Genomic DNA, 26,903 nt, shown 5'->3' with positions numbered 1-26,903 from the left:
ATACCCCACCAGCCCGATCGACTTTGATACTTATAGCCGCGAATTTCGGAAGCTTCGTTTCGAGTAAGAAAATCGTGTTCACAGTAGAAACGAATCGAGTTAAGGAAACTTAAATGTGCTTTTCGCCGAGGCCGGTACAGTTGTCGTGATTGAAAGGGAAAGCAAGGAGAAGGGAAGAAAAGAGAAGCGTGGAAGGGAAAGGAAACGATAAAAAAAGGTGGTGAATGCTGAGAGGAAGGGATCGAGTAAAAGTTTAAAAAAAGGGGTGAGGAGAGACGCACAAGGAGAGAGGAAGAAGAAAGAAGTGTACATAGAACTTTTTATCGAAGAAATTAAGAAGATTTTTTGAAGGAGAGCGGTGAGGAAGAAAGAGCAAGAAGTAGAGAGGGCGTCTAGACGACGGCAAAGAAAGAAGGAAAAAATTGAGAAAAAAATTGAAAAAAAATTGAAAAAAAAAAAAAAAATCGATCGAATCTGTTAATCGAAAGGGAAAGGATCGAGCGTAGAAGGCGCGTAAAGGCTAAGAGGCTAAGAAGAATAGCGCAATGTTCGTGGAACACGCGGCCCAGTGGGCCTGGAAAGCTATGGGTGGTACGAGAATCGAAGTTCTTTACACGCTTCTCGTGTTCATAGGTGTGTTGTTGGTGGCTAGATGCTTGCAATGGCTTAGGTACGTTCGTTCTTTACCTCCTGGCCCATGGGGCGTACCCGTGTTTGGTTATTTGCCATTTCTGAAAGGCGACGTTCATCTTCAGTACGGTGAACTCGCGAAAAAGTATGGGCCGATGTTCAGCGCCCGGCTGGGAACGCAACTAGTGGTTGTTCTTAGCGATCATCGCACGATTCGTGATACGTTTCGTCGGGAGGAGTTCACTGGCAGACCGCACACCGAGTTCATCAACATCTTGGGCGGATACGGTAAGTGTGGATCGTGCACCAGCATCGCGTCGCGCGTGTCACGCTCGCTTTCTGATAATCGCAGCCTTCTTATCTCTCAATTTGCTGTCTTTGCAACTTTTCGACTTTGCGCTTTCCCGCCACGACGCATCGTTTTTTCTCTTTCATTTTTCCTACTTTCATCTCCTTCGAAACTTTACGCACAAGCTTGCTCGCTATCAATCATTTCGTCTCCTTTTCCCGTCTTTTTACACTCTCGACTAACTAAGAGGTGCTTTATGATGACCGCGAGTCGCTTCGATCGTATCAACTCTAATGAATTTTTCTTTCTCGTAGGTATTATCAACACCGAGGGTGCTATGTGGAAAGAACAAAGAAAATTTCTTCACGATAAACTTAGAAGCTTCGGCATGACCTATATAGGCGGTGGAAAGAAAGTAATGGAATCGAGAATCATGGTGAGCACTATGCAGAAGCAAATCTTCTTCTTTTTCTTCGTCTTCGTCTTCGTCTTCGTCTTCGTTTTCCTATTTTGGTTCCGTTTTACTTTTATTTTACTCTTTTATTATGTTCGAGAGCATTAACTTTCGTCAATGGTATTGAGAAGGAACTAAAGGAGCTTTCTTCTCGTTGAATTTCAGCGCGAAGTGAAGACGTTCCTTCGTGGACTGGCGTCGAAAGGGGGTAGATCGACAGACGTTTCGGCTTCTCTTGGAATGTCGATTAGCAACGTGATCTGCTCGCTCATAATGGGAGTGCGTTTCCAACACGGAGATTATAGATTCAAGAGGTTCATGGATTTGATCGAGGAAGGCTTCAAACTGTTTGGCAGCATGGCTGCGGTGAATTTTATTCCTGTGATGCGTTATTTGCCCTGTCTGCAAAAAATTCGTAACAAGATATCGGAAAATCGTGCGGAAATGGCAGACTTTTTTCAAAAAACGGTTGATCAACATCGAGCAACATTTGACGAAAGTACAGTGCGAGATTTAGTTGACGCGTACTTGCTCGAGATCGAAAAGGCGAAGGGAGAAGGCCGCGCTAGTTTGCTCTTTCAAGGAAAGAATCATGGTGAGCACTCAACATGATTGTCCTTTTCTTTTCCATCGTTCTTACGATTACGGATTATCATTATTATTATCATTATTATAAATTCATCGTCAGATCGACAGATGCAACAGATTCTCGGAGACCTGTTCTCTGCTGGCATGGAAACGGTTAAGACCACCTTGGAATGGGCAATAATTTTGATGCTTCATCATCCGGAAGCTGCAGCCGCGGTGCAAGAAGAGTTGGATCAAGTGGTGGGAAGGTCGAGGATGCCCGCTTTGGAGGATTTACCTTTTCTTCCTATTACCGAGGCGACGATACTGGAAGTTCTTCGACGATCGAGCGTCGTACCGTTGGGTACTACTCACGCAACTACACGGTAAGTAGATAATAAGTGTATTTTATCGATGCGATCGCTATTTTTCTTCTTCTCGAATGTGCACCCCATTTGAGTTTTTCCAATACCAATACCAATACCAATACCAATACCAATACCAATAAATTCTCTTTTTTCTCTTTCTCTTTCTCTTACTATTTTTATTTCTTTAATTTTCAAAATCTCCTCTTCAAAATCTGCGTCGAATCCTCGGATGAGATTAATGGGAATGCAAACGGCGTTATCGTTTCAGAAATGTGACGTTACACGGTTACACGATACCGGCTGGAACGCAAGTTGTCCCGTTGTTGCACGCGATACACATGGATCCAGAGCTTTGGGAGAAACCCGACGAGTTTCGACCGAGTCGGTTTCTCTCGGCCGAAGGCAAAGTCGAAAAGCCGGAATACTTTATGCCTTTCGGCGTTGGCCGACGTATGTGCTTGGGTGATGTACTGGCGCGCATGGAATTGTTCTTGTTCTTCAGCTCGCTGATGCACACGTTCGAATTGAAATCACCGCAAGGTTCATCTTTACCGAGCTTGCGCGGTAACGCTGGTGTCACTGTCACACCCGATCCTTTCAACGTTTGTTTATTACCGAGAAATCTGGACATTATCGAAGATGCGAACAACGACACGATCTTTGGTGCAATTTTACGGAATATCGGCAGTCACTGAAAAACCTGCGATTCCCTTTTACGCTCCAACGACAATCCACGGAGCACGGTAGTCGTTCCTAGTGCGACCCGATTTCATTTTCTTCTCTTTTTTATTTTTCTTTTGCTTTTCCTCACCCGATTCCATTCGATTTCACTCGATTCGTGGCTGTAACCTTATTCTTATTATTATTATTCTTATTATTCAATCCGATCCAATTAAGAATCGCTTCTTTCTCATTTCATTTTATCGCCTACATTTTTCCACACTTTTCCTATCGCTTTCCTTCGACTTGCTGATTTGCAATATTTAATTCGCAATTTGCAATTTAACGGGTGTGTACTTATTGGGCGAGCTCTCCTCGGTTCTTACACCACCTTTTATTTATTCGCGTTTAGTCACTAGTTATTTAGGAAAGGTATGTTATACGTTATACGTTCAAACCTGAAGAATTTCGAGCCTGACGAGCTTAATGAGCCATGTCGATCCAATGTTTGTACTATACAATTTACAAAGGCGTTTTGCAACAACGTTACCTTTTGTCGTTAAAATTGTTATCGTGACGTTGTCTCAGACGCGATAAGAGACAAAAGACTTGTAAATAGAGAAACGGCAGCAACACAACTGGTGTAACTGGTGTAACAGTGCTATAGTTGAAAATATAGTAGTAATAGCGATAGTAGTAAAAGCGATATAGCGATAATAATATTAGTAATATAGCGATAATATGAAGCAACAACGATAGCGCATCGATAAGAGAATCAGTAACAGCTATAACATTGGCACGTAATATGTAGTAAGAAAGAGGAGAAAGAAAAAGAAAAGTAAAAGTAAAGTAAAGTAAAGTAAAGTAAAGTAAAGCAAAGGAAAGGAAAAGAAAGAAATGGAAAGGAAACAAGTGCGCGCAACAAAGTGTTCAGTGTGCACAGATTGTCCAAGTACCTAATACATATAATAGGTTTAGGGTGTAAAGCGTAGAGGGGATAGTGGCGGTCGACGAGAGCGCGAGGTTGCCTTCGTCTCTGAATTCTTTTTTTCTTTTATCGTTTGAAAGTTCCAACGCGACTGGATCGGAATGGATTAAGTCGTAGGGCTGGCCGTTGGATGAACACGGCTGTTGACCTACACAACACGGTGATTTTCGTGAAAGTTAGAACGAGATTCTTGCGACACCACAGCGCAGTTAGGTAGCGTGTAGAATTCAAGAGAGACATCGAACAACTCGATCCATTGGGTGCGAGCAAAGATTAAGGCTGTGAATCTCGAATTTAGGACGCGGGATCCTCGAGGTCCCTGTGATATCGCGATCGTATAAAAATCATTTCCAAAGATTTTTTGTTGCGTGTCCGGCGAACACCGACGAAGCACCGACACAATTTTTTTACCGATTTTACTCACAATTAACTTTATTCATTAGCTTTCTTTTTATTCCCTTCGCCTTAATAATTTTGATACGCCTCTTATCTATTAGTAGATAACAAGTCTATAAGTTTAATTTGAAAGAAATCTAATTGCGTCGATACCTCGTCTGTATTCACCAGTAAGAAAATGATTGTATGTATGTACATACATGTGGCATGTTCGAATCGCGGAGCACCGCATTGTGTTCACCCGCCGACCGCGAATCTGTGTTATTTAATCTGTTGTTCTCTTTTCTAACGATCATTAAATGTATCTACATATATTGCTTTTTATCCGGCAATTTTATTTTTACCTGCCCCTTTAGATATCCCGTATCCACTAATAAAAGTATTTACTTGGTACTTTGCGAGAAATTCGAGTTAATTACCCCGTGAAAGTAAACGAATAACGGGTACTGAGTACTCGGCACTCGGACTCTTTCTTAGTATAGCCTACAAAGCATTAATTCGAAAAGTTGATAGAAACGAGGGAAAACGATGAAAAACGATGAAAAACGAGGAAAAACGAGGAAAAACACGGAACAAGTTCTTTCTCCTTATCGTAGAAACATAACCGTGAAAGGAGATCGAGAGAAGAGAAGAGAAGAGAAGAGAAGAAAAGAGAAGACAAGACAAGACAGGTGTTTCGAAAGTGGGGATGAAATGTTTTTGTTCTTAATCGAACGTTGTTGGATGAAAGATGTTTTTAATTTAACGACTGCTCGAGAATAAGTATTTCAAGCGATTGAACGAAAATTCAGGCGTCATCACATCGTCTGACAAATATCAAACGATGTGGCTTTGGGACGAGCGTAATACCGCATTCGCCTTCGAGATCGACACTTTCGTCCGATGGTGTCGATATAACGAACGCGTGCAATATCCTTCCAGTGAACAGAAATAGTATCATCCTGGCGAGTTCCTCTCCGATGCAGACTCGTTTTCCTTTCGACATAAAACGTATCGACGAGTTATAATTTTTCAAAGGAACAGCAAAGTCGAACAAGATAATTACCATTTTGAAAGGGGAGAAACGATTCCGGTTTGAAGAAGTTTCCATCTTTTGTTAAGAATCTGTCCGGTTGAAACTCGAGAGGATTTGTCCAGTAAGTAGGATCAGTATGAACGGCCCATTGCATCGGAATTATCATTGAGCCACGAGGCACATCGTAATCACCTATTCGTGAATCCTGAAGAAAAATGAAATGAAATGATGAATAACCAGTAAATCGGTCGAGATGCTCATTCGAGTACTTTAGATACCTCTATCGTTCCATGGGGCATACCAAGCGGTGTAACGCTTCTTATTCTTTGCACTTCTGCTAAAGCGGCTTCGAGACGAGGCATAGCGCTCCTATCGTTCAATGTCGGTGCTTCTTGTTTTCTCAAACACCGATTCATTTCCAAATGGATTTTTTCCTGAAGAACGATCAAATGGTCGATCGCGAGGCTACTAGCTGCTTCGATTCAGCTACGGTTACGTACTTACCTGTTCTATAGGATGGGCAGCCATGAATAGAAGGAACCAACGAAGCGTTGTCAAGGTGGTATCGGTTCCAGCACCAAAAAGATCCGCCAACAAATGGTACAGCTGAGCTTCCGTATAAAAGGCCGATTCTACTGGCCCCCTTTTTCTCATTTGTTCGTCGAACGCGGCCAAAAAGCTCTCGGTCATGTTTTCCTTTGGCAAGCTTTGCGCGATTTCTGCACGATGCTGATCGAGTATCGACCGATATATCTGATGCGTTTTTTCTTTACCCTCGACGATCGATCGAATCGTTTTTCCGTATCGTGGTAAGAATCTAAGGGACGTGCGTGTTGCGCAAACCAATCGTTGCGTTGTCGGGAAACATTAGAAAAGCACAAGTTTTAAGACTGATTGTGAGTGAAGAAAAGAAATCTACATGTATCGTATGTATGTACGAGTACCTGAGAAAAGGTAAAAAATTCAGAGGTCCGGCAACGCCTATCTCTTTTACTCCTTCTTCTTGCAAATGTCTCAACCATTTCCAAACTGGTTCGTTCTCTTCGTAAGTTTTTCCAAACACGATACTATTGATAAAATTACCCATGTAATGATGAAGCGTGTCCAATGGATCGATCGGTCCATTCGTTGAACGCTTTTCGAGCACCTATACCATAAGTACAGAGGAAAAACTACGATGCAACGGTGTTTCATTCAAATGCCGATAATAAAGAAAAGAAAAGAGAGAGAGAGAGAGAGAGAGAGAGAGAGAGAGAGAGAGAGAAAAAACTACCGATACACATTCGTCGGCTGCATCGAGTATCCTTTTCTCCATTTTTTCTCTTCTAGATCCTTCGTGTTTCACCATACCGAAATTTCTTAGGCAGCTACTAACGAATTTCCTTTGATCTCTCCATCGTTCACCCTCGGCACAAACCAAACCTGCGCAAACCAATACATATTAATAAGTAAGGGTTCCTCTTCTTTTTTCTTTCAATCATTTTATCGCGTTTCATTCTTGTACGCGAAGCAAAACAGTCGTTACATTGTTAGGTAGAAGGCATGAAAAATGACAGAATGATCGTCGTCATTCCGTAAGTAGGTGCTGCAGCCATTGAACTCGTCGAAGGATAATCATCGAATGAATAAACAATAATCTTTCACCGCACCTACTCTCGCCCCCACCCCCCTCGCACGCACAAACACACACACACACACACCTCTTCTCCCATCCATTCGTGCTTCCACATACTCTCCCCATCCTTTGCAACATCCCTCCTTCGTTTTACGACTATATCATCATTGCAACCGCCTCTCTGACTCCCACCTGCTCACCTTCTTCACACCTACGCCCACTTGTTCATTTAATTGACGCGCGTATCGTTGCGATAGAACTGCATAGTGTGTTACTAATTAAATGCTTACTACGCTACAACAGCCTTTCCAACGTTTTTATCGTTATGGTTACGATAATATACGCGTATTTTTTACGTATATGAAGAGCGCGGGAGGCTTACAAGAAAGATCGAGTACATGCAAAAGTATGAGCAAAACGGAGATTTCACTCGTTTCGTTCCCGTCTTTGTCCTGGCATCTTCACCACCTGCCGACGTAGTTCTCTTTCTTCCTTCCATCTGTCCCCCCGTCCCCCCTACCAACATCACTTTAACCCTTCCTTCCCGTAATCGTTTCACTCCCTCCTACCCTGTTATTCTGTACCAATCCGTAAGCAAGAAAGGCCGTCGGTGCGTCCTTGCCGAGTTAACTGTAACTTTTCACTCTGATGCAGCGCGCAGAATCGGCAACGATCGGATCGGATCGGATCGGATCGGATCGGATCGGGTCGGGTCAATTTATTTTCAAGAGATCGAGCGGATAGCGAAAGCGAGAGTGAGAGTATGTAGGTACACTTTTGTTATCGTAAACGGAGATAACGAAATGTAGGTAAATTAGTAAATTGACCAGACGGTTCCCCTTACCATATCCTTGCATGATTCCATGAGTAAGATAGAGCGGTGCTCTGCCAGCAAACGCATCCTTTGCAAGAGTTTGCTTTATCAATCGAGGATCCGACAGTAAAACAGTATAGACCGAACCCATACGAAATCCACATACGGGTCCATAAATCCTGGATAATTTCGTGAGAGATTCGTGCGGTTTCTCTGCGTCGATCCACGGTAGATAGCCAACGATCGGAAGTTGCCAGGGACCGGGAGGGAGACGAGATGATGCCTTTCGATTTCTACGAATAAGGTATACGAGAAGGAACGAAGATAGGAATAATATCGTGTAAACCAAGTAGTTCATCGTGGACGACGTTAGATTCTCAAACGGTATCTTGATCTTGAGTGTCTGTTATCTGCAAATTAAAGTAAAGAAAGCTGCTCGATTAGTCTGGAGGTTTCAGGCTTAAAAAGAGATCAAAGTGTTGTTAACTAAACGAATAATTTCCTATAGTGTACAATGTGTAGGTGGAAGAGTTTCGAAAACATCTGTAAAACTCTCTGTAGATCGTGTACAGTGTAAGTACATACATACGCTGCGCGGTGTTCAGTATCGAAGCACGTGTTTTCTGCTCGACAAATTTTTTATTCTTTCAATGATATACGTCGAATACTAACTAGGTATGTATCTTTTCGCGATCAAACACATATTATAATTGTAGCTATATGTTGGTAAATAGGTAAATAGATAAATAGATTTTCGTACGAAGGCGCTGGCCTTTCGATGCACCGTGTTTAGTTGGATTTAAACGATGGACGTTAGAATTTCATCCAGTCCGAGCAAGAACGATCAAACAACTGTCGTAACTTGAAAGGATATGCTGACGCGTTGTCGCGTTGATCGTTATCGTTCGCTCTTGATTCGTCGAGAGTTCGACAAAAGTAGGAAAAGTAGGAAAAGTAGCTCTGGTGTTGACTATCGAATCGTTGATCGACTGTTTAAAATTGGTGAGCTGTCGACTACGCGGAAGAACAATGTAACCGATACCATCGCCTAAATCTACGAATACCTTTACTCCACGAACAATCCTGAATCGTCTGCTTCGAGGAGTTGAATTTTACCAGCCGATACCAATATTTTCAACTGCTTTAAACTCGTATCTGATCACTGTATGTATCAATTTTTGCTGCGCGAACCAATATTATGTCATGCTTAAAAACTGCCAAATTTTTTATATGGCAATACCCAAAATTCTTCAAGTTTCTTGTTGCCCATCTGTCAAACCGACTCCGTTTGATTTATCTTCACCTTTCGACGTACATACCTACATATCTTTTTTATTCGTTTCGAGACTTTTTTCGCTATGTTTCGGAACGGACCCTTTTGACAAAAGTAGGTATGTACAAGGTATAAAAACAAACCTACCTGACAATCAGAGTAGAAAGCGTAGAAACGAATAATGTTATCAACTGAAATAAAACTAAAGACTTGTTGGGCTTTATGTTAATCGTCGTCGTTGTCGTTCCATCTTTTTCTCTGTGATCAGCAGAAAGTGCATAAGCATAACTTTATTCGCCAAGTAGACGACTTCGCTATCAACTTAAATTTTCAACAAAGAAAACTTAAGGTAAACTTTCTTAAGTCGTGTTCTTACTGACCGTGTTATCAGACAAGGTACTCGTGGTAGTACCTAGTAAATATATTCGTAATGATAATTATTATGCATCTAAAATCTAAAATCTAAAATCTAAAATCTAAAATCTAAAATCTAAAATCTAAAGAGTAATTTATAGAGAAAAAGCAGCGACGGCAAGGGGAGAATGAAAAATTGGAAAAAAAATGAAGTCTTTATCATCTGGCAAGTATGAAATAAAGGAGAAGTAAGTGGATGGTAACGAATACAAGGAAAGGTACCATAAGTGACGCGTATTGGCAGTACCCCTTGGCCCTTGGGACGTGCAACGACCGACAAAGGTCATTGGAAGCGTACAATCGTCTGCGTATCTTTTTGCTATCTTTGCGCGTGCAACTTTGCTGACTCGCGCTACGTCTCTGTTGCTTTCATCGTCAACGCGCGAATCTAGCTGTATCATAGCGAATCGTAATGAAATAATACTCACACGATACGGATTAATTCATATTAAAAAAATTCACACTTTACAGGCAAAAAGTTCCAAAGATTTAGAAACATTTATGTTATCACGCCAGTATATTCTAAAAATTTCGTCTACCTTCTGAAATTTGATAAACGTATTCGTAAGATTAAAAAAAAGAAGGAAAGGAAAAAGAGAGAGGAAATGATTATAGCTAAGCGAATATACATACTGTCACGCTCGAACTGGATTCGTGGTCGCGATAGGCTATACAACCTCTTGTAGTAATGAAATTATTTTTCGTTCAACTTAAGGACGACTACTTTGGGTTCGATGAAACGAATTTTTCTCCAAGGACCGCTGGTTCGCGAAACACGAATGATTGGCTGGCCGGTGATGGTAGAGAATCGACTTTTTGTCGATTCTCTTTCAAGAGTATAACGAACTCTGCTGGTAGCGAGTCAATCCTCACGGACAAACGATGCAACTTTTCTCAGCGATTCTTAGCCTTTCTTCCTCCTCCATCCCTCTCTTCTTCTCTCTTTTCATGTCCCTCCCACTAAACACCTATAGCTGCGTATTATATCTGCGTATACAGGGTGGGTCACGCAAGTGTTTCTGCTGATAACTCCGTTATTAGCGCATTCACAATAAAACAGTGCATGTGCAATTAACGGTAGGTACAGAAAAATGTACAAAACGTTCGCCGCATACCTATCTGTATCTATCTCGGGTCAAATGGAGCCAATCCAAAGTTGACTCTACATCTACCTCGTTTAGTTCGCTGCGGCCAGGTAACCCAGGTCACAATTACTATCCTTTTAGTCGGTAAGCAAGCAGACCCTTGTTTACTGGCACGGCGACCGCGATGCAGCCGCCTCAACAAGGAGGGTGCTCTCCTCCAACGAACCGCTGCTCTGTGTTGGTTTAAAAAAGAAAAAACCAGGAAGAAAGAATGAAGAGAGAGAAGAAGAGAGAGAGCCGAGAGAGAAAGCAGGTAGAAGGAGAGGAAGAGGGGGAGAGAGAGAGTTGATTCAAGTTTTGAGCATCTTCTTCGATAACAACATTTTTTGAAAATATCTCCAGAACTAATTCCCTTTTACGTAGAATGAACAGAGTGAAACAAAAAATATACATTTTCCTTTTCCTTTTCCTTATCCCTTTTCTTTCATTTTCTTTTTTTCTCTTTCGAGTACCTAATCATCCTGTTCAATATACTGAAAATTGGGATTTTTAGTGGGACTTAGAGAAATAAGATAGTGCTCCTTGGAAAGGGGTTGACGATGAAACAGATGGCAAGATTGCTGCATACGTAGCACGCTATCTACCTGCTCCCTCTAATTCTTGCGGTAAGCTACAAGCAGGTAGATCAGGGGCAACGATCGACTTGGGTCATTGGCTGAATCCAGTTATCAAGGTTAGGGTCCTTTTCTTCGGTCGCGAGAGATCATCGTTTCTCTTCCACGAACTTTCCAAGTTTGCTCGTGTGAATGCAATTAAAGTTATTATACGAATCGTGTTCATTCAACCGCTTACTTACAATCGAATTACTTCAATTTCTTCTTTCAGATTTTTTGCCAACTTGAACGACTCGTTAACAAACGGATAAACAATGGATGATGAATAAGTAAATGGATAGCTGAAAAAGAAAAAGAAAAAGAAAAAGAAAAAGAAAAAGAAAAAGAAAAAGGAGAAGGATTTGGGTTAAAAAGTGATATGATCGTGGCAGTGGTTGGTAGTTGAGATGGTTGGTTCTTTGTCACTTTGTGTACCAGTATCTTTATCCTGCTGGTTGGAAGAGTCGTTCACAGAAGAATTCACAGATTCGGCAGTTGAAGCAAAGGTGGTCGAGCGGCCGACGACCGCGACTTTCTCCTCTTATGCTAATTTTGTTAATACGCTATTTTCGCATGCCACTGTACCGTTTGGTTGTCTGATGTGTACGAGACGGCCAAAGAAAATATACTCGGCGAGAGGCGATAATTAAGAAACGGTTCGTGGCTTGTATTCGTATATTACGTAAAATCGTATCGAAACATACGTACATGTACATATTTCGGAAAGCGGTTCAGCCAATTCGATCGTTTCCAAGTTGCATACTGTCGTTATCGATCAGACAACATTGCCATTGAATGCTTTCGATCGATCCATCTACAACGACAACTTGTTACACAGACATCAGCTATGAAAGAGTTATAAAATGAAAATTGTAGAATTGAAGAAAATTTTGAGATCCATCGCATCGGCTCGAACGATTTACATATATTGCGATTGAATTTCGTTTGATTCATCGATTGGTCAATTTCTCCAAAGAACGTACACACGTTACCGTAACGAGTGACACCGGTGTCGATACAGATCGAGTACCAAGAGTTCGTTGCCCTATAAAAGAAGGCGGGTGTATTGACCCCGACTGGCATTTCTGGGTTTACTACCTTTACTTGATCGCAAACAACCGTGAGTCTGTGCCCCGTAAACTGTTTGCATCCTTTTCAACGCGACAGTCATCAGAGAAACGCGATACGCGTTTATTTCACGGAATAAGTACCTCTTCTCTTGAATGTATTTTCTTTTCTTTTTTCTTCAAATGGTAATAAAATTTATCTTGCGGATAATAATATAATAATGTTCTTTGAAATTTACTTTTTCTCTTTTATGTTCTCTCTTACGCAAAAAAAATTGTACGACTCGAAGAATCGATTACCGAATCTGACGATCAACTGTTAACGCATTTTACTGAATTTTACTGAATTTTACTGAATTTTACTAATCAGTAGAGGTCGACGTATTCAAAAGTTGAAGCTTTCGTGTTTTTTTAATTTGAAACTTCTATCCAATACCGTTTATCTGCACAATTTCTGACACGAATTTACATCGATAAACCTTCAAACTGATCTGCTTAAATATTCTGCTTAAATATCTACTTAAATGATAAAACACACGAACCGAATAGGTGTTTCATCATTCATGGAAAAGTTTGAGCGAAGAATAGAAACGACATCAACGACACGAACACTATAGGAAATTCGAAATTGCGAAAGATGGTGTTTCTCGACAACAATGGTTGCAACGATATTAACGATACAAATGGTAGCAGCATTAACAACAACGATGACGACGACGATGACGAGGACGATAACAGCGACAACGGCAGTGGCAATAGCAGTGCTGGCGTTGATGTCAGCAACCACGACTATACCGTATAAAATTGTTAGTGGGGATGGAGGACACTTTCACTCTCACAGGTGTATGACCGAGTTGAGAGTTCGGAACTACTCGTTACCTGAATGAGAGTCACGCTGTGAAACAGAGAGACAGAGAGAGAGAGAGAGAGAGAGAGAGAGAGAGAGAGAGAGAGAGAGTGAAGGGAACAGGTAGGCGAGGGACGGAGAATACGATAAAGAAACAGAGTTCAACACAAGGGTGGTATAAAAAAAAGATAATGAAAAAAATAAGATAGATAAGAAGAAAGAGAAACGATAGGAAGAAGCATAGCATAAAGGAATTTGTGGATGGAAAAAGTGGAGGGCATGGTTGCGCGTGGTCCGCTAGGTAACGGCCCAGCGACCACGTGCTTACACGTACGAACCAGCCTACACCACCTTCTGCCTTCTTATTGTTAGTAAGTCCTTACGTTGACTTAATACCCTTCAGTTTTTTTTTCTGTTATCCGATCGTTTTGCTTTTGTACGAAATAGTTTTGTTTAAACGTCGACTTTTTATCATTTCCTGCACACGTATGTATCGATGATGACACGCAGGTCAGTGAAAAATGCGTGGAAATAAAGGAAAAAGGTGGTAAGAAAACAATGAACAATGTGTGTATAGTATGTAGATGGTAGCGAAGAAATGGCAAGGAAGAAAAGAAGAGATGGTTTCAGAGGTGGCTGAACGAGGTCATTGAACCACGAAAAAGTATGGCCTTTTGGTCGGTGTACGCACTACTACCGATATTCATTCCCCTCGAACCAATCTTGATGTTTCCAAGTGCTTCTAGTGGGTCAGTGGTTCACAAAGATTCGACAATACATAGTTGGACATTGTATTCGAGAAATTCTGTTTCACCTCTAACCCAAATATTTCAAATTCGAGCTTTACCTATTAAATTAATTTTACCTATACTAAGCTAGCTATCTTACACACACATCTATCCATATAATAGCGAGGACGAGGAGAAGAAATCGTCCGGGCGACGCGGTGCGACACAACGAGTTGGTCGTTAGATATACTCGTAAAATGTGTACTCACCGCAACAAACGCGAAAAAAGCAATCTGTGTTTGCCTGCCTGCGGTTCCAAGAAATCCGGTTAGAATTTAGGCTACGTGGAGGCTCCTACTCGAATCTGGAACAGGCTGGTCATTGACCTTGCTTCGATACTCTGAGAAGATTTTCAGGTATGATTATAAGCTTGCCAATAATTGTCTGTGATACCTGACTCCACAAACACTTTTCTTCTTTTCACGCAATTGTCAGATTCGAAAACGAACGACCGTTGTGTGATACACTGAAGAAAAATCTTTTTTTTTCAACGAAAATTTAGATAAAACAGTGAATCTTGTACGAAAATTATCCAATAAACGCGGCTGCTTGACATAACTCACTTTAGGGGTGGGTTAATCGGAAATAAATGTTGGATTTGATAGGATTAAGATTGTAGTAACAATGAAATTGTAGTGATCGAAAGACGAACAAAGATGTAGCAAAAGAATAGGGGAGCACGGGTGGGAAAGAAGGCTCGAAACGATTCTGAAATGACATGTCCATGTACTGAATTACACGGTTCACTACCGAATCATTTTGACCTACATCCGATACCAACGATGATATTCGTCGCCCAGAGCATTTGGAATCAGTGTATAGTATGTACTAGTGTATAGTAGAACTAGTGTTCTATATACTTCCTTCTTTTCTTTTCCTTTTTCGATTGTATTATCGAAACTAATAAAAAATGGTCGATTGGACACACGTTCGGATGGAATACATTTATCATAATCATAGCGATAATTTGTTTAACTGCTTAACAAGTATTAAGAGCACAAGTAACCGAATAAGGTTCGAAATTAGTATTCGCTCGACGATTTTCTTATCCTTTTCCATAAATTTGCATCAGTGTATGTATTAGGGGAATATATTGTTGTACTAGGAGGAAGTAGGTAAAGATTAACTGGGAAGAAACACTGTTTTCCTATCAATCTTTGTCGTTTACGTTCAATCATTTCACTCCATACCAAATTGAAATAGAATAATCCTATCGTTGATCAAACAATCGAAAATTTCTTCGATGCTAGAAAAAGAAATGTTTCCTAGATCAACGGAAATTATCCTGCATATCGGTTACGTTCAAGTTTTACAAAGTAATGTTTGATAAGAATAGGATAAGCACGAGTCTAGAGTATAATAAGTACGGTCGGTAGGGTATATGTACTCGTATGTATGTAGACATATAAAAAGATCGCGGCAAAGTTTTTAGTGTTCCTTTTATGGTATTATTTTATTCGTACCTAATTCGAAGCTCTGTACAAATTGAATTGCTCGATTGTTGCTAGTTACGTAAAAATGCATCGGTTGAAAAGTAATGAAATGGTAGCTACGTTTATCTTGTATATTGCATCGATGGAAATTTTAACGATTTCGATAGCGATCGATCCCGATTTTGAACGAGCCATTCCACCGACGCCAAAGTTTCAAGGCACATTTGACGAAAGTCATGCGCACGAAATCATCGGTATATCTACACGATATCTAAAATAACAAAGAGATAATTTGTTTGCTTTATTCTTTACTTTGTTAATAGCGGATCGTGTCAGATCTTGGACGGAACAAGAGAAACAGCATCTTTGGGAACTGAGCGGTTTGTACGAAGGGGATATAATGTTGGTCGAAGGAAAAGATTTATCGAAGAACGGACTGGTGAATAACGCGTTTCGTTGGCCTGCAGGAATCGTACCTTATTACATCAAGGAAGAAGATTTCGGTGATTCGAATGAAACAGAACGTCTTGATTCTTGAAAGAAATATCGATAAGTAAATCATATGACGATATTATTGTATTTTTGTCTGTAGATCAAGAGGATATCGATTTGATCGAAGCCGCCATAAAGGAATATCATGAGAGTACTTGCATACGTTTTCGTCCTTTTAAGAAAACCGACAACGATTACATTAGTATAGAAGGAAAAATGTCGGGTTGTTGGTCGTTGGTTGGACGACACGTTCGTGGACAGGTAGTGAATCTACAAAATCCGGGCTGCGTAAAACACGGTGTGATCGTTCACGAGTTGATGCACGCGGTGGGATTTTATCATCAACAGAGTGCCGCGGATCGTGACGAATGGGTAACGATCAATTGGGAAAACGTAAAACCAGGTAAATCAGAATTGGATCACGTTATCGTTTCTTATTAATTTTACGTTTACGATCACGATCACGATCACGATCACGATCAGGTAAAGAGCACAATTTCAACAAATATGATAACCGTACCGTCACGGATTATGGAATCGGCTACGATTACACGAGTGTGATGCATTACAGTTCTCATGCGTTCTCGAAAAACGGCGAACCAACTATTACACCAAAAGTAAGTAGGTACTTACATACACGTGTACTCTTCTATCCATCCATCCATCCATTCATTCTTTCTTTCTTTCTTTCTAATACTTTTGCGTAGAAGAAAGAAATCAAACTTGGACAGCGAAAAGGACTCAGTGGAAAGGATATATTAAAGTTGCAAGAAATGTATAAAAAGGAATGCGGTGATCGAGATGGCGAAGGAACGACAGGTAACGACGACTCATCGGACGACATATCCATCGACTGGATATTTCATTAGTTGTAAAATATCCAATCGATGAAATGTGGTTGAATTTGTGGAAATGACAACATAAAAATGATGAAAAAAATAAATTTCATATTTTCATTCCGTTATATCATTGTCGTTGTGGTGAAATACAAAAAAAAAAAAAAAAAAAAAAAAAAAAAAATAAAATAAATAATCTAGAGAGAATGCGTTAAACGGCAGGATTTTCTTGATTGTAATAGGTCAATTCCTTTAATTCGCTGACTGCGTTCTCGGCTGCCTGAAAGTACACAATCTCGTATTGTGCATAGTCGCGAGGTATGGTATCGTTCATATTCGGTCATACTCTTATCTCACAATAGCTTGTGAACTACATATTTTTTTACTTACGAGCCTTACAGTCTGATCCTCGTCAATGATTAACTTCTCTATCAAATTCCTCACAGATTTACCCCAGATTTGTTGCAAAGCTCGACAAGAAAATCTACCCAATAGGCGAATCAAGTGACAGGTTCTCGCTCTTAGTGTTGCTTGTCGATGCGTAAGCAGTTTACCAAACTGGTCTATCGAATTTCCTTTTTCCAGAAAAATACGCATCGTTAAAACTTGAAAATTATTGTGAGAAAACATTAATGTTGTTTTTTTCTTAACCGAAAAACAACAAGAGGGGACATGTTTCAGAATTTCATAAACTTACCCGCCGATGAATACGAATGAAACACAACTTTTTCCACTAGATGAGCATTCTCAGGTTGAGAACGTAATATGTTGGTCAAAATTGCAACGAGATCCGCGACTACGCGCCCTTTTCTTTTCTCCAAATTTAATAACTGCTGTAATAATCTTACTCCATTTACGATGTAAACAGCATCGCAAAATTGCGTAAGAAATTGTTGCCGACTATACGTTAATCTGCAAAGCACGAGCATTGTATATTCTAAGGTTTGAAGTTCGTCCGCGGATAACGTAGAGGCTAATCTAGTGTTCGCGTTTGTCGGTTCGGCTTTCTTATTCGTCTCGGACTCGAAACGTTCGGACATTAACAGTTTTAGAGCATAGACGAGATTCGGTACAACCCTGACGTCCAAATACACCTGCGCGATCTTTTCCAATGTGTCTTTGGTTATTGAAATGACGAATGGTAAGGATAACAAACAAGCAACGTATTCGACCACTCGACAACCAGCGGCTGGATTCCGCAACGGAGATACGAATACCGATACACAATTTTGCTGAAGCAACGATCCTACTTCTCCTTCCATAACCTCCTCCATGGATCGTTGCAAAAACGCGATCCATTCTTCGTTTTCGATCGGTCTTTCGACAGCTTTTGGATCCCAGTCGGGTAATCTGGTGTTACCCGTTGAAACGCATCGACGCTCCTTCTCTGAATAAATCGTGTCTTCGATACTCTTTTTTGCCGCCGTTTCTTTCGTTTCTCGACGTTGCGATTGATTTTCTTCTTGTTCTTGTTCTTTTTCTTTTTCTTGTTCTTGGTAATGGTAATGATAGCGGTGTTGCTGTTCTTCGAAACGAATCGCTAGTTCCCGATTTGACGTCTCTTCGAACTTCAATATCTCTTTTTTACTTTCTACGATCCTAGTGGTGGCTAGACAATCACTTTGACACAACGCATGATCCGCAGAGAGTAATTGGCTTTTCAGTGACGCTCTTAAGCTAAGATTTCCTAAAAGGACATCGACGCTGGTGCTAGAATCTGTTCCACTTGGTTCGCTATGACGTAAATTGTAACACTGCTTTGTTCCATGTTGGCAGTGGCCGTGGGGAATCTGACGTATTCGTGTAGTATGCGACGTACACGTCCTTTGATGATGTTCCTCGATCGTTCTTTCCTGTTCGTGTAGTTTTTTAATAGCTTTCTCTAAAAATCTGCGCCAATATAATTTCTCTTATTTTTTTTACTCAACGTTCGAGTAACCTCGCTTAAACTCGCTTATATTATATTAAACTCGTTATCCTACATACTGTACATAATAATTGATATGTACTTAGACTGATGGTCGATAGGTTGTATCGTTAAATTTTGCAATTGCAGCTGTTTCTCTCTGGCTTGACTCGCGGATAAAGGCGTAGTGAATGGTGTAGGTCCAGCCCCGCCTACTATTACGATTTTATTTTTAACAAAAGGATGTTCTAAAAGCGCAGGCCAGGTTAGTCTTTGCAAAGGATCCTTTTGTAGCAGTCCCTACCGATAAACCTACTGTTAATAGATGAATTTGAAAAGAAAATATCCATGATTCGTAAACGTATTATTAGCCACCTGTAAGAAGCTTTTACAATTTTCAGAGATGAAATCAGGCCATTTTATTGCTTCGAATCTTATCAATCTGACCAAATGTAGAATAGAAGTAGTTTGAAAAGGTGGAGAACCTACCACTAGTTCGTACACTATGCAACCAAGAGACCTAAAAATAAAGAATACTTGGTACGCTATATCTCCAAGCTTGCAAATCTAACACACACCATAAATCCGCGTTATGATCGTAAGGACGTTCTTCTATTAGTTCTGGAGCCATATACAATGGGGTTCCCTTTATAGAGGTTAATACATGCGTTCCTGTACTCATACTGCGAGCAAATCCAAAATCACATAACTTTGCCACTCCGTTGCTTTCGAGGAGGACATTTTGTGGTTTAAGATCCCTAAAGTTGAAACGACTTATTTATTAGTACTTAGAAATATTGTAACGTGTATTAAACGCCTAACCTGTGCAGTACTCTGTTCGAGTGCAAGTAGTAGAGTGCAGAAACAAGATCACAAGCAATTACTTGGGCTCTCTGTTCGGACAAACGGCCTGCTTTACCTAATATTTCGTATAATTCCTTGTCCGCGTATTCTGTTACAACCACTATCTGAAGAAAAAATGAAGCTTTCTAATGTAAAATGTAAAATGTAAAATGTAAAATGTAATATTTTCAAGTACATCAAATCATCTTAATTGATACCTCGTTATCTGTTTCAAAAGAATCAAGCATTTGTACTATGTTTGGATGATGAAGATGGCGCTGAATTTCACATTCTTGACGTAAACTTCTCAATTCCTTGTACGATCTACCACGCTATCATACGGGGGATTTATCGATACGCAACATGGGAAAGAATACGTAAGATTAGATTAACGATAAATTCATTATTTCATTCGACCATGGATATTTTTCTTTACCTTTCGAATCACTTTGAAAGCTACGATTTCACCGTCGGATCGTTTCTTTGCTTTGTACACTTGTCCAAAGGATCCTTCACCAACCTGCTTTAATACTTCATATTTTTCCATTGTTTCTTTATGCAATTTATGTACTAAGAAACATATATGTATAGAGTTAGATTGAAAAGCTTGAAATAAGATAGAAGATAATAGATGATACGTAGCCTACCTACTTGAATGTATTAGGACGCTTCTTTTCGGTAATGTGTATACTTATTTATGTACGACGTAGTACACTATACGGTATACATATAGTTCGCTACGTCTATAGTCTACAACAACAGTGCTGCACCATACGGCCAATTTTTGCAATAGAATAGAAATCTGTAAAACGACATCCAAATTAAGGTGTTGCAAGCGTCGAGGCTGAACTCCGAATTCCGCATCGGTAAAACAGGCCATGTTTAGCTGAACAGAAACTGATTTAAGCGCCACCTGAATTATTGCATCCAACTAATCGTAAATGACACATGTATGCTATAAGTACATAATTAAACAATACTGACCATGCATTCATTATTATTAATTTTCTTTCCGTAAAATTGTATTTGCAATGTGGTACACTTTAGAATCTTAAAGGCATAGTTCCTGAAAAATATATAACAGAGATTAAATAGAAAAGAAAGCATAAATTTCGCAGCCAATTCGCTCGTATTATTTGCTGCATAATTAATAAATATACCATAGAAATAATGATACAGTTATTAATTAGTCATCAAATAATAACGATTGCCCAGGTCTCACCACGGGGAGGTTGCTGCGGGCGGAGACCCGCCCTACCTCATCCCATCCACCCTCCATTTATGCAAATTTTTATTTTTATTCAATCACATCATCCTCTTGATGTACATTTGCAAAACGTTTCGACTGTTGCGCAAACGAACAACAAAAGGAGCATTATTTTTATTCACTACCTGACTACTTACTTATATCTTTCTTTCTTAATCTTACCTTACAATTTTATCATTTTGATTACAGATCTGTATTTAGTAATATGCAATTGCATATTAGTAATTACAGATCTGTAATTAGTAATATGCAATTGCATATTTGTCTTACATCTAAATATTAAGAATACGAGCGCTCGTATAATGACAAAAGTTCGCTTAAATCTAAAATTTCCTTATTAAACTTAATTACATACTTATTCAATTACTTAAACTTAGGGTCCTTAAAAATCTAAAGAGATATAAACAAACACCTATTGTTTTGATTGTCCTTACCACATTACTTCCTGAAATAAACTAAAAAGAATTAAACATAATTAAAAAAAATAAATAAAATTTATGTTGCCTTAACCACAGACTTACAACTTCCCTATATAAAAATCTAAAGGGATATAAACAAATACCTGTAATAAATTTGTTGGTACGATGATACTTATCAGAATATTTCCTGAAATAAACTAAAAAGGATTAGGTACAATTTGAAATCATTTTTATATCACTTTAGTTAATTGAATACCTTAACTTCATACTTCCTATGAAGATATTTCTCTGCAACAGAAACTGATTAATTGAATCCAGATAAAAACAAAAAAAATTAATAGCTGGAAAGGAGATATATTAGTAACAATAAAATTTTACAAAAATCAGAGTGGTTGTTAATAACTCAAAATCAATTTGATACGAAATATGAATTAAAAGCAAACTTCACTACCAAAATAAAGAGAAAAAGATTTAGATAAATATATATTTGAGTTAATAACATTAATTATTTCATTTTAATGTATTTAATATTCGTTGATTTCGCGACGAATAGTACACAATATTGTAATTGAAACAACTGTCTTTTACTGCAATATATGTATAGTACGTACAACCACGACTCTACTTGACTTTGTTGCATTGTGTATATTATTCAATACACCTTTCAATGCAAATTTATTGTAAATGGAAAAACTGAAAAGAAAATCGCGAATGGAGTTTGCTGTTCAGGCAAAAAATTTGAAAATTTATAAAAGTAATTTAATTAGCTTCTCCGTAAGCTTGAAACGAAACATCGCGATCAAAAATAAAAACTGAACAACTCGAATAACAATTATCCACTACTTTTGTTTAAATAAAGTAAAATAAAAATTTAATAAACTATCTCGAATGAACAAATATTCCTTGAAATAATTTATCACCAATCATCACAAAATAAAATGAACTTTTATTTTAAATAAAACTTTGAATAAAGTTCTATTTAAAACTTTATCGTATTTATTAATATTCTGAAAACAATAAATTCTTTCAATATATTATTTAACAGTATTTCCGACAACCGAATGCTCAAAATTTTTAAAATTAAAAAAAAGGGAAGAAAAAAGAATGGGGGCGGGGCAGTGGGAGGGAGGGTACAGGGGAACCTGAAAAGAAAAGTTTGACTGCCCATAAGAGCAATCCCTAAGCAAACCCTATAAAAAAAACCGAAATCACACGCAACACTAATTTCAAAATTGCAAACATTCTGAACTATGACAAAACATCGGCTGGCAACGAAGGGTCTCACGCCCCCTAGACTTACGCCAGACGCTACATACCACCCACCCCGCCTGGACGTCGTAACGCCAGGACAGAGTGCACCCCTTCGCTAAGAGCGCTACCCGCCCGTCCAACACGTTGCATCCAACGGTGTCAGATTGACGGACGCCCATAGTATAGACAAAAGGACTACAGTTTAGAATATCGTAACATATTTTCATATGTTCCGTATTCTAAAACTGCGCCTGCAAAGGCCTAGTAATGCATGGGTATATCTCCCAGAGATGGTGTTCACGGTCTTAGGCCGCGGAATCCTTGACTAGCAATGGATTCCCACCGAATGTTAGTCATAGTTACTTCCACTAATTTAATAACAATCGCGAATTCATTCGCAACACTAATTTCATTAATTATATAATATGTACAAAAGCGTACGCGTGAAGGCTGCTCCATTATGCGCAACGCTAAGCTGAAAAAAAGAAGAGAAGAAAAACTCGCGAACTGTAACGCAACACTACTCAAATCTACCGAATTTTGTAAGACGCAACACTAATCTAAATAAAAAAGGGGTACTGCCAATCCAAGGCTGTACCACAGCAGCTATGGAGCTGCCTTATGGACCATGGCAACTCCACTGGATCGTTTTTGGGCATTTCTAATGCAAAACGCGAATATTCATTATCGCAACACTAATTAGCAGGGATCTCTATAAAACTAATGCAAAGCAATCGCGTATTTATAAGTCGCAACACTGGGAAACAATCGCGGTAATGTCATTCGCAACGCTATCTTTAACAGACATGCAATTAAAATGCAGAAAAGGGGGATTCTCAAACCGTGAATTTTTTACTCGCAACACTATTTTCATTAATTATATAATATGTACAAAAGCATACGCGCGAAGGCTGCTCCATTATGCGCAACGCTAAGCTGAAAAAAAGAAAAAAAGAGAAAACGCGAAGTGTAACGCAACGCTACTCAAATCTACCGAATTTTGTAAGACGCAACACTAATCTAAATAAAAAAGGGGTACTGCCAATCCAAGGCTGTATCACGGCAGTTGGTCCATAGTTGCCTTATGGACCATGGCAACTCCACTGGATCGTTTTTAGGCATTTCATCATATATCGCAACTCTAATGCAAAACGCGAATATTCATTACCGCAACACTAATTACCAGGGAACTCTATAAACTAATGCAAAGCAATCGCGTATTTATAAGTCGCAACACTGGGAAACAATCGCGCTAATATCATTCGCAACGCTATCTTTCATAGACATGCAATTAAAATGCAAAAAAGGGGGATTCTCAAACCGTGAATTTTTTACTCGCAACACTAAAGCAATCAACATTAAAAAGCAAAACTCTCAAAAATCTTAAAGCAATCAACATTGAAAAGTTAAATTCTATTTTAAAGCAATGCAAGAAAGAAACGCGATATTTAAAGTTCGCAACACTAAATTGAAAACGCGATTTGCCCAAAATCATGGGGGTCACGGGCCCCCTCTTCTCCTGAAATTACAAAACTACAACTACAGGCAAGCACAGTGACAAAGTAGTAACGATAATGATTTCCCATCCTTTTTTGCAAAAGAATGCAAAATCATTAGTAGTTCCCCTCTTGAAAGACAGTTTGTCGGGGCGCTTCGGCATATAGCCTTTTCTTTCTTCGGGCGGTCCACCCACCTGAAACTTATATCTAAAGCTCGAGACTTGCAAATTCGCAAAACAAAAAAAAAAAAAAAAAAAAACAATCAACAAAAAAGTAAAATCGCGAAACTCTAATTGACACGTGGACGAAAAAGGACTTTATATAAGTCGTTGTTCGTGCACACGTGCCGTGCTCGAGCAAAACTCGTGCGTTTCGTGCCATCGCGATCGCGTATGACGACTCATGAAGTCGCCAAAAATTTGAAAAATTGTACAGATAGATTCGAAGGCGAACGGCATACTCCGTTCGTATCGATCGTATCGTCAATTCTTCAAATATATTCCAGGTACAGGTTGATCACGCGAAATCGCGCCTACCCGACCAAGAGACTGTGACAACCTGTCCCGGCCCTACCTACTTACAATCTATCACACACACCAGAAGGTATACTACCTACCTACCTAACGCTATATTTAAAAAAGGCAAAATCACATTCTCACAAATATTCATTCCACGACCCCCATACACTCCACCCGGGCGCAAGAGCCTAAACTAGGGAGAACGTCCCGGGACGCCTCCGTCACCCGAGTTTCATCTCACATCACACTCTACGGTACGTACCATTTTTCACTGAAATCGTCTGGCAAGGCTAGCAATCATTGCGTATAATGATAATTACAAAATTTAATTAACTACTTTGATATAGAATATTTCATAATAATGGTAATAATCATGGTAATAATAATGGTAATAATACTATTTGGTTTGTACGTTCATCGTACATCTTGTTGAATAAAATACTATTTCAAATTAAAAGTTAAATGAAAAATTTATTAAACCGACGCAATCCCACAGCCTAAAAACACACACACCATATGTGGAAATTACGTCGTGCACGATATACTAACACAATGCCAGCCGCTTATTAATTATTATTCTTATGAACTAGGTCATCGTGCCCATTGCCTCTACCCATCCAAGTAGCACCTGGGCACGTGAATGGGCTTTGGCAATAAACACGGAAAGGGTTAAACCTGAAAATCCTGATCTACAAACATGATTAGTACATAAACATCTAACGGGCTAATATTTCACTATTTTAATTTAATAAAAGTGACTCGACTTTGTAAATATAAAGCTTTAAGAACAAATATAGAAAATTAACATTGAGCAATTATGACGCAAACATGGTGCACTGCTAATATCAGCTGGCAACGAAGGGTCTCACGCCCCCTAGACTTGCGCCAGACGCTACATACCACCCACCCCGCCTGGACGTCGTAACGCCAGGACAGAGTGCACCCCTTCGCTAAGAGCGCTACCCGCCCGTCCAACACGTTGCATCCAACGGTGTCAGATTGACGGACGCCCATAGTATAGACAAAAGGACTACAGTTTAGAATATCGTAACATATTTTCATATGTTCCGTATTCTAAAACTGTGCCTGCAAAGGCCTAGTAATGCATGGGTATATCTCCCAGAGATGGTGTTCACGGTCTTAGGCCGCGGAATCCTTGTAACTAATTTGATTAATTAAATAATAAAAAGGATTGAGTTTAAAAACCAAAAGGATTCCCACCGAATACTAGTCAGTGCATCGTCATATTTACTCTCGCGCTGGAAATTTTTCGCAACACTAATTTAAGAAATGCAAAATTCTAATAAAAAAGAATTTAATGTCTCTAATTATGAATTCTTTTGTAATGAAACAAGAATTTATTGTGAAAATTAATCAAACATCCTCGGGCGACTCCCTCCTCAGAGTAAATTTTCAAGAATACGCAAAATGTGTTGAAATAGATCACTCTGACTTGGAAATCTACCCGTCACGAATTGTCTTCTTGCACATAAATTGTTCATTTTTTCATGAACGTATAAATAAGTTAAACTTCGCTATTGAATGAATGAAATTTTAAAAAATTCTCAAATTATATTTGAATTTATAATGTACAAATTGTAATTAAATCAATGTAATAGCATCGTTAATATGTATATCCAGTATACATATTACATAATACTATTAATGTTATATTGCTTTGAACCATCGCAATAATTAAGTCAGATAGTATTTGACTTCTCTATTACAGACAAACTAAATAAAATTGTTTCGGTATTAAAATATTCTAATTCCACAGTTAAGAATATTTAAGAGCATTCATATATTTCAAATATATCTATTAGAATATGTGGAATTGAAATGATATTAAAACGCGGAGTACAAGAAGACCTAGCCTAACTAAATAAAATGAAACAATAAAAATGTTACTACTCATGGGTATGTATAATCATACCCATGGTCACTATGCTTGCCAAGCACGTATACAACTAGTAGCCCGTGTCGATTCGGACCATTCGTCCTACGACATGATTGGGCACCAGAGGAACCATAAAACATGCGACTCACCGTTCGCAGATATACTCTTCTTCCGACAGTCAAGTAGGAGGATGGACAACACCAGGTAGGAGGCTGCCTTGTAGGAGAAGATTCATCTGTAACAAAAAAAGAAGAATTACGGTTAATTTTGAAAATTATCAATTTTTATCCTAATAAAATTATATATGAAATTGAATTTTATAAAATATTAGCAATTAAAATGAAATCTCAATTATCAAGTGTTGAAATTGAAAATTATTCTATTTTAGTAAAAACCAATTAAGTGACGTACCAAGACGGAAGTCGTGAAGAAAGCCATCATCAGGATGTCCAGGAACTCGGCAAAATCAAAAAATTCATCTGTAACAAAACAAAAAAGAATTACGGTTAATTTTGCAAATTATCAATTTTTATTCTAATAAAATTATATATAAAATTGAATTTTATAAAATATTAGCAATAGCCATTAAGAAGAACTCTCAATTATCAAGTATTGAATT

At 39.0% G+C, this 26,903-nt stretch overlaps 5 protein-coding genes and 1 long non-coding RNA gene across 13 annotated transcripts in view; 3 read left to right on the top strand and 3 right to left on the bottom strand.

The window, feature by feature from the left end:
- The first annotated feature begins 445 nt into the window (after window positions 1-445).
- Cyp18a1 (Cytochrome P450 18a1) lies at window positions 446-3,003 on the top strand. The gene is made up of 5 exons (XM_034322706.2): window positions 446-918; window positions 1,234-1,355; window positions 1,539-1,968; window positions 2,062-2,326; window positions 2,577-3,003. The coding sequence occupies exons 1-5, from the start codon at window positions 546-548 to the stop codon at window positions 3,001-3,003; spliced, it is 1,617 nt and encodes a 538-aa protein (XP_034178597.1). The 5' UTR covers window positions 446-545.
- Window positions 3,004-3,158: 155 nt separating this feature from the next.
- phtm (cytochrome P450 enzyme phantom) lies at window positions 3,159-20,164 on the bottom strand. 4 transcript variants are annotated; one of them, XM_034322713.2, is made up of 8 exons: window positions 20,085-20,164; window positions 7,827-8,206; window positions 6,641-6,789; window positions 6,312-6,514; window positions 5,872-6,184; window positions 5,646-5,801; window positions 5,398-5,572; window positions 3,159-5,327 (listed from the first exon to the last, which is right to left on the bottom strand). In XM_034322713.2, exons 2-8 carry the CDS (start codon window positions 8,152-8,154, stop codon window positions 5,140-5,142), a joined length of 1,512 nt encoding a protein of 503 aa, XP_034178604.2. In that variant the 5' UTR covers window positions 8,155-8,206; window positions 20,085-20,164; the 3' UTR covers window positions 3,159-5,139. The 4 variants fall into 4 exon arrangements, with proteins under 4 accessions (XP_034178604.2, XP_034178603.2, XP_034178601.2 ...); XM_034322712.2 differs by lacking the exon at window positions 20,085-20,164 and adding an exon at window positions 8,557-8,654; XM_034322710.2 differs by lacking the exon at window positions 20,085-20,164 and adding an exon at window positions 8,382-8,651.
- On the bottom strand, window positions 11,796-20,180 carry fu (STKc_STK36 domain-containing protein fused). 5 transcript variants are annotated; one of them, XM_076688193.1, is made up of 10 exons: window positions 20,081-20,180; window positions 19,870-20,003; window positions 19,652-19,765; window positions 19,413-19,579; window positions 19,169-19,348; window positions 18,966-19,110; window positions 18,694-18,890; window positions 17,382-18,574; window positions 17,075-17,289; window positions 11,796-12,066 (listed from the first exon to the last, which is right to left on the bottom strand). In XM_076688193.1, the coding sequence occupies exons 2-10, from the start codon at window positions 19,978-19,980 to the stop codon at window positions 12,052-12,054; spliced, it is 2,337 nt and encodes a 778-aa protein (XP_076544308.1). In that variant the 5' UTR covers window positions 19,981-20,003; window positions 20,081-20,180; the 3' UTR covers window positions 11,796-12,051. The 5 variants fall into 5 exon arrangements, with proteins under 5 accessions (XP_076544308.1, XP_034178593.2, XP_034178592.2 ...); XM_034322702.2 differs by lacking the exon at window positions 11,796-12,066 and adding an exon at window positions 12,075-12,266; XM_034322701.2 differs by lacking the exon at window positions 11,796-12,066 and adding an exon at window positions 16,846-16,964.
- On the top strand, window positions 15,442-16,789 carry LOC117603504 (seminal metalloprotease 1). Its single transcript, XM_034322721.2, has 5 exons — window positions 15,442-15,610; window positions 15,680-15,859; window positions 15,949-16,251; window positions 16,332-16,465; window positions 16,556-16,789. Exons 1-5 carry the CDS (start codon window positions 15,442-15,444, stop codon window positions 16,715-16,717), a joined length of 948 nt encoding a protein of 315 aa, XP_034178612.1. The 3' UTR covers window positions 16,718-16,789.
- The window catches only part of LOC117603502 (uncharacterized), a 21,834-nt gene continuing 12,620 nt past the window's right edge, over window positions 17,690-26,903 (top strand). The window contains exon 1 of the mRNA XM_034322718.2: window positions 17,690-17,825. Within this exon, the coding sequence (XP_034178609.2) occupies window positions 17,816-17,825 (10 nt within the window). The 5' untranslated portion in view covers window positions 17,690-17,815. The remainder of the gene's footprint in view (window positions 17,826-26,903) is intronic.
- LOC143305268 (uncharacterized) overlaps window positions 26,223-26,903 on the bottom strand; it is a 1,163-nt gene continuing 482 nt past the window's right edge. Inside the window, exons 2-3 of the long non-coding RNA XR_013062134.1 lie at window positions 26,696-26,763; window positions 26,223-26,519 (exon numbers count right to left, since the gene is read on the bottom strand). This is a non-coding gene — a long non-coding RNA (uncharacterized LOC143305268). The remainder of the gene's footprint in view (window positions 26,520-26,695; window positions 26,764-26,903) is intronic.

This window comes from Osmia lignaria, chromosome 4 (assembly GCF_051020975.1).
Source record: "Osmia lignaria lignaria isolate PbOS001 chromosome 4, iyOsmLign1, whole genome shotgun sequence".
In the NCBI taxonomy this organism is placed as follows: Eukaryota; Metazoa; Arthropoda; class Insecta; order Hymenoptera; family Megachilidae; genus Osmia; species Osmia lignaria.
Note: the sequence above shows the minus strand (reverse complement) of the source record. Positions and strands in the feature narration are given on the sequence as shown.

Coding starts and splice junctions, on each gene's coding strand:
- LOC117603504 (XM_034322721.2), top strand. CDS start 15,442: ATGCATCGGTTGAAAAGTAATGAAATGGTAGCTACGTTTATCTTGTAT. Junction 16,252..16,331: donor TTGGGAAAACGTAAAACCAG/GTAAATCAGAAT, acceptor GATCACGATCAG/GTAAAGAGCACAATTTCAAC. Junction 16,466..16,555: donor AACCAACTATTACACCAAAA/GTAAGTAGGTAC, acceptor ACTTTTGCGTAG/AAGAAAGAAATCAAACTTGG.
- Cyp18a1 (XM_034322706.2), top strand. CDS start 546: ATGTTCGTGGAACACGCGGCCCAGTGGGCCTGGAAAGCTATGGGTGGT. Junction 1,356..1,538: donor TAATGGAATCGAGAATCATG/GTGAGCACTATG, acceptor GTTGAATTTCAG/CGCGAAGTGAAGACGTTCCT. Junction 2,327..2,576: donor ACTACTCACGCAACTACACG/GTAAGTAGATAA, acceptor TTATCGTTTCAG/AAATGTGACGTTACACGGTT.
- phtm (XM_034322713.2), bottom strand. CDS start 8,154: ATGAACTACTTGGTTTACACGATATTATTCCTATCTTCGTTCCTTCTC. Junction 6,790..7,826: donor TGGAATCATGCAAGGATATG/GTAAGGGGAACC, acceptor TGGTTTGCGCAG/GTTTGGTTTGTGCCGAGGGT. Junction 5,802..5,871: donor CTGCCCATCCTATAGAACAG/GTAAGTACGTAA, acceptor ATCGTTCTTCAG/GAAAAAATCCATTTGGAAAT.
- fu (XM_034322701.2), bottom strand. CDS start 19,980: ATGGAAAAATATGAAGTATTAAAGCAGGTTGGTGAAGGATCCTTTGGA. Junction 19,580..19,651: donor CTTTTGAAACAGATAACGAG/GTATCAATTAAG, acceptor ATTTTACATTAG/AAAGCTTCATTTTTTCTTCA. Junction 19,111..19,168: donor GATCATAACGCGGATTTATG/GTGTGTGTTAGA, acceptor CTTTATTTTTAG/GTCTCTTGGTTGCATAGTGT.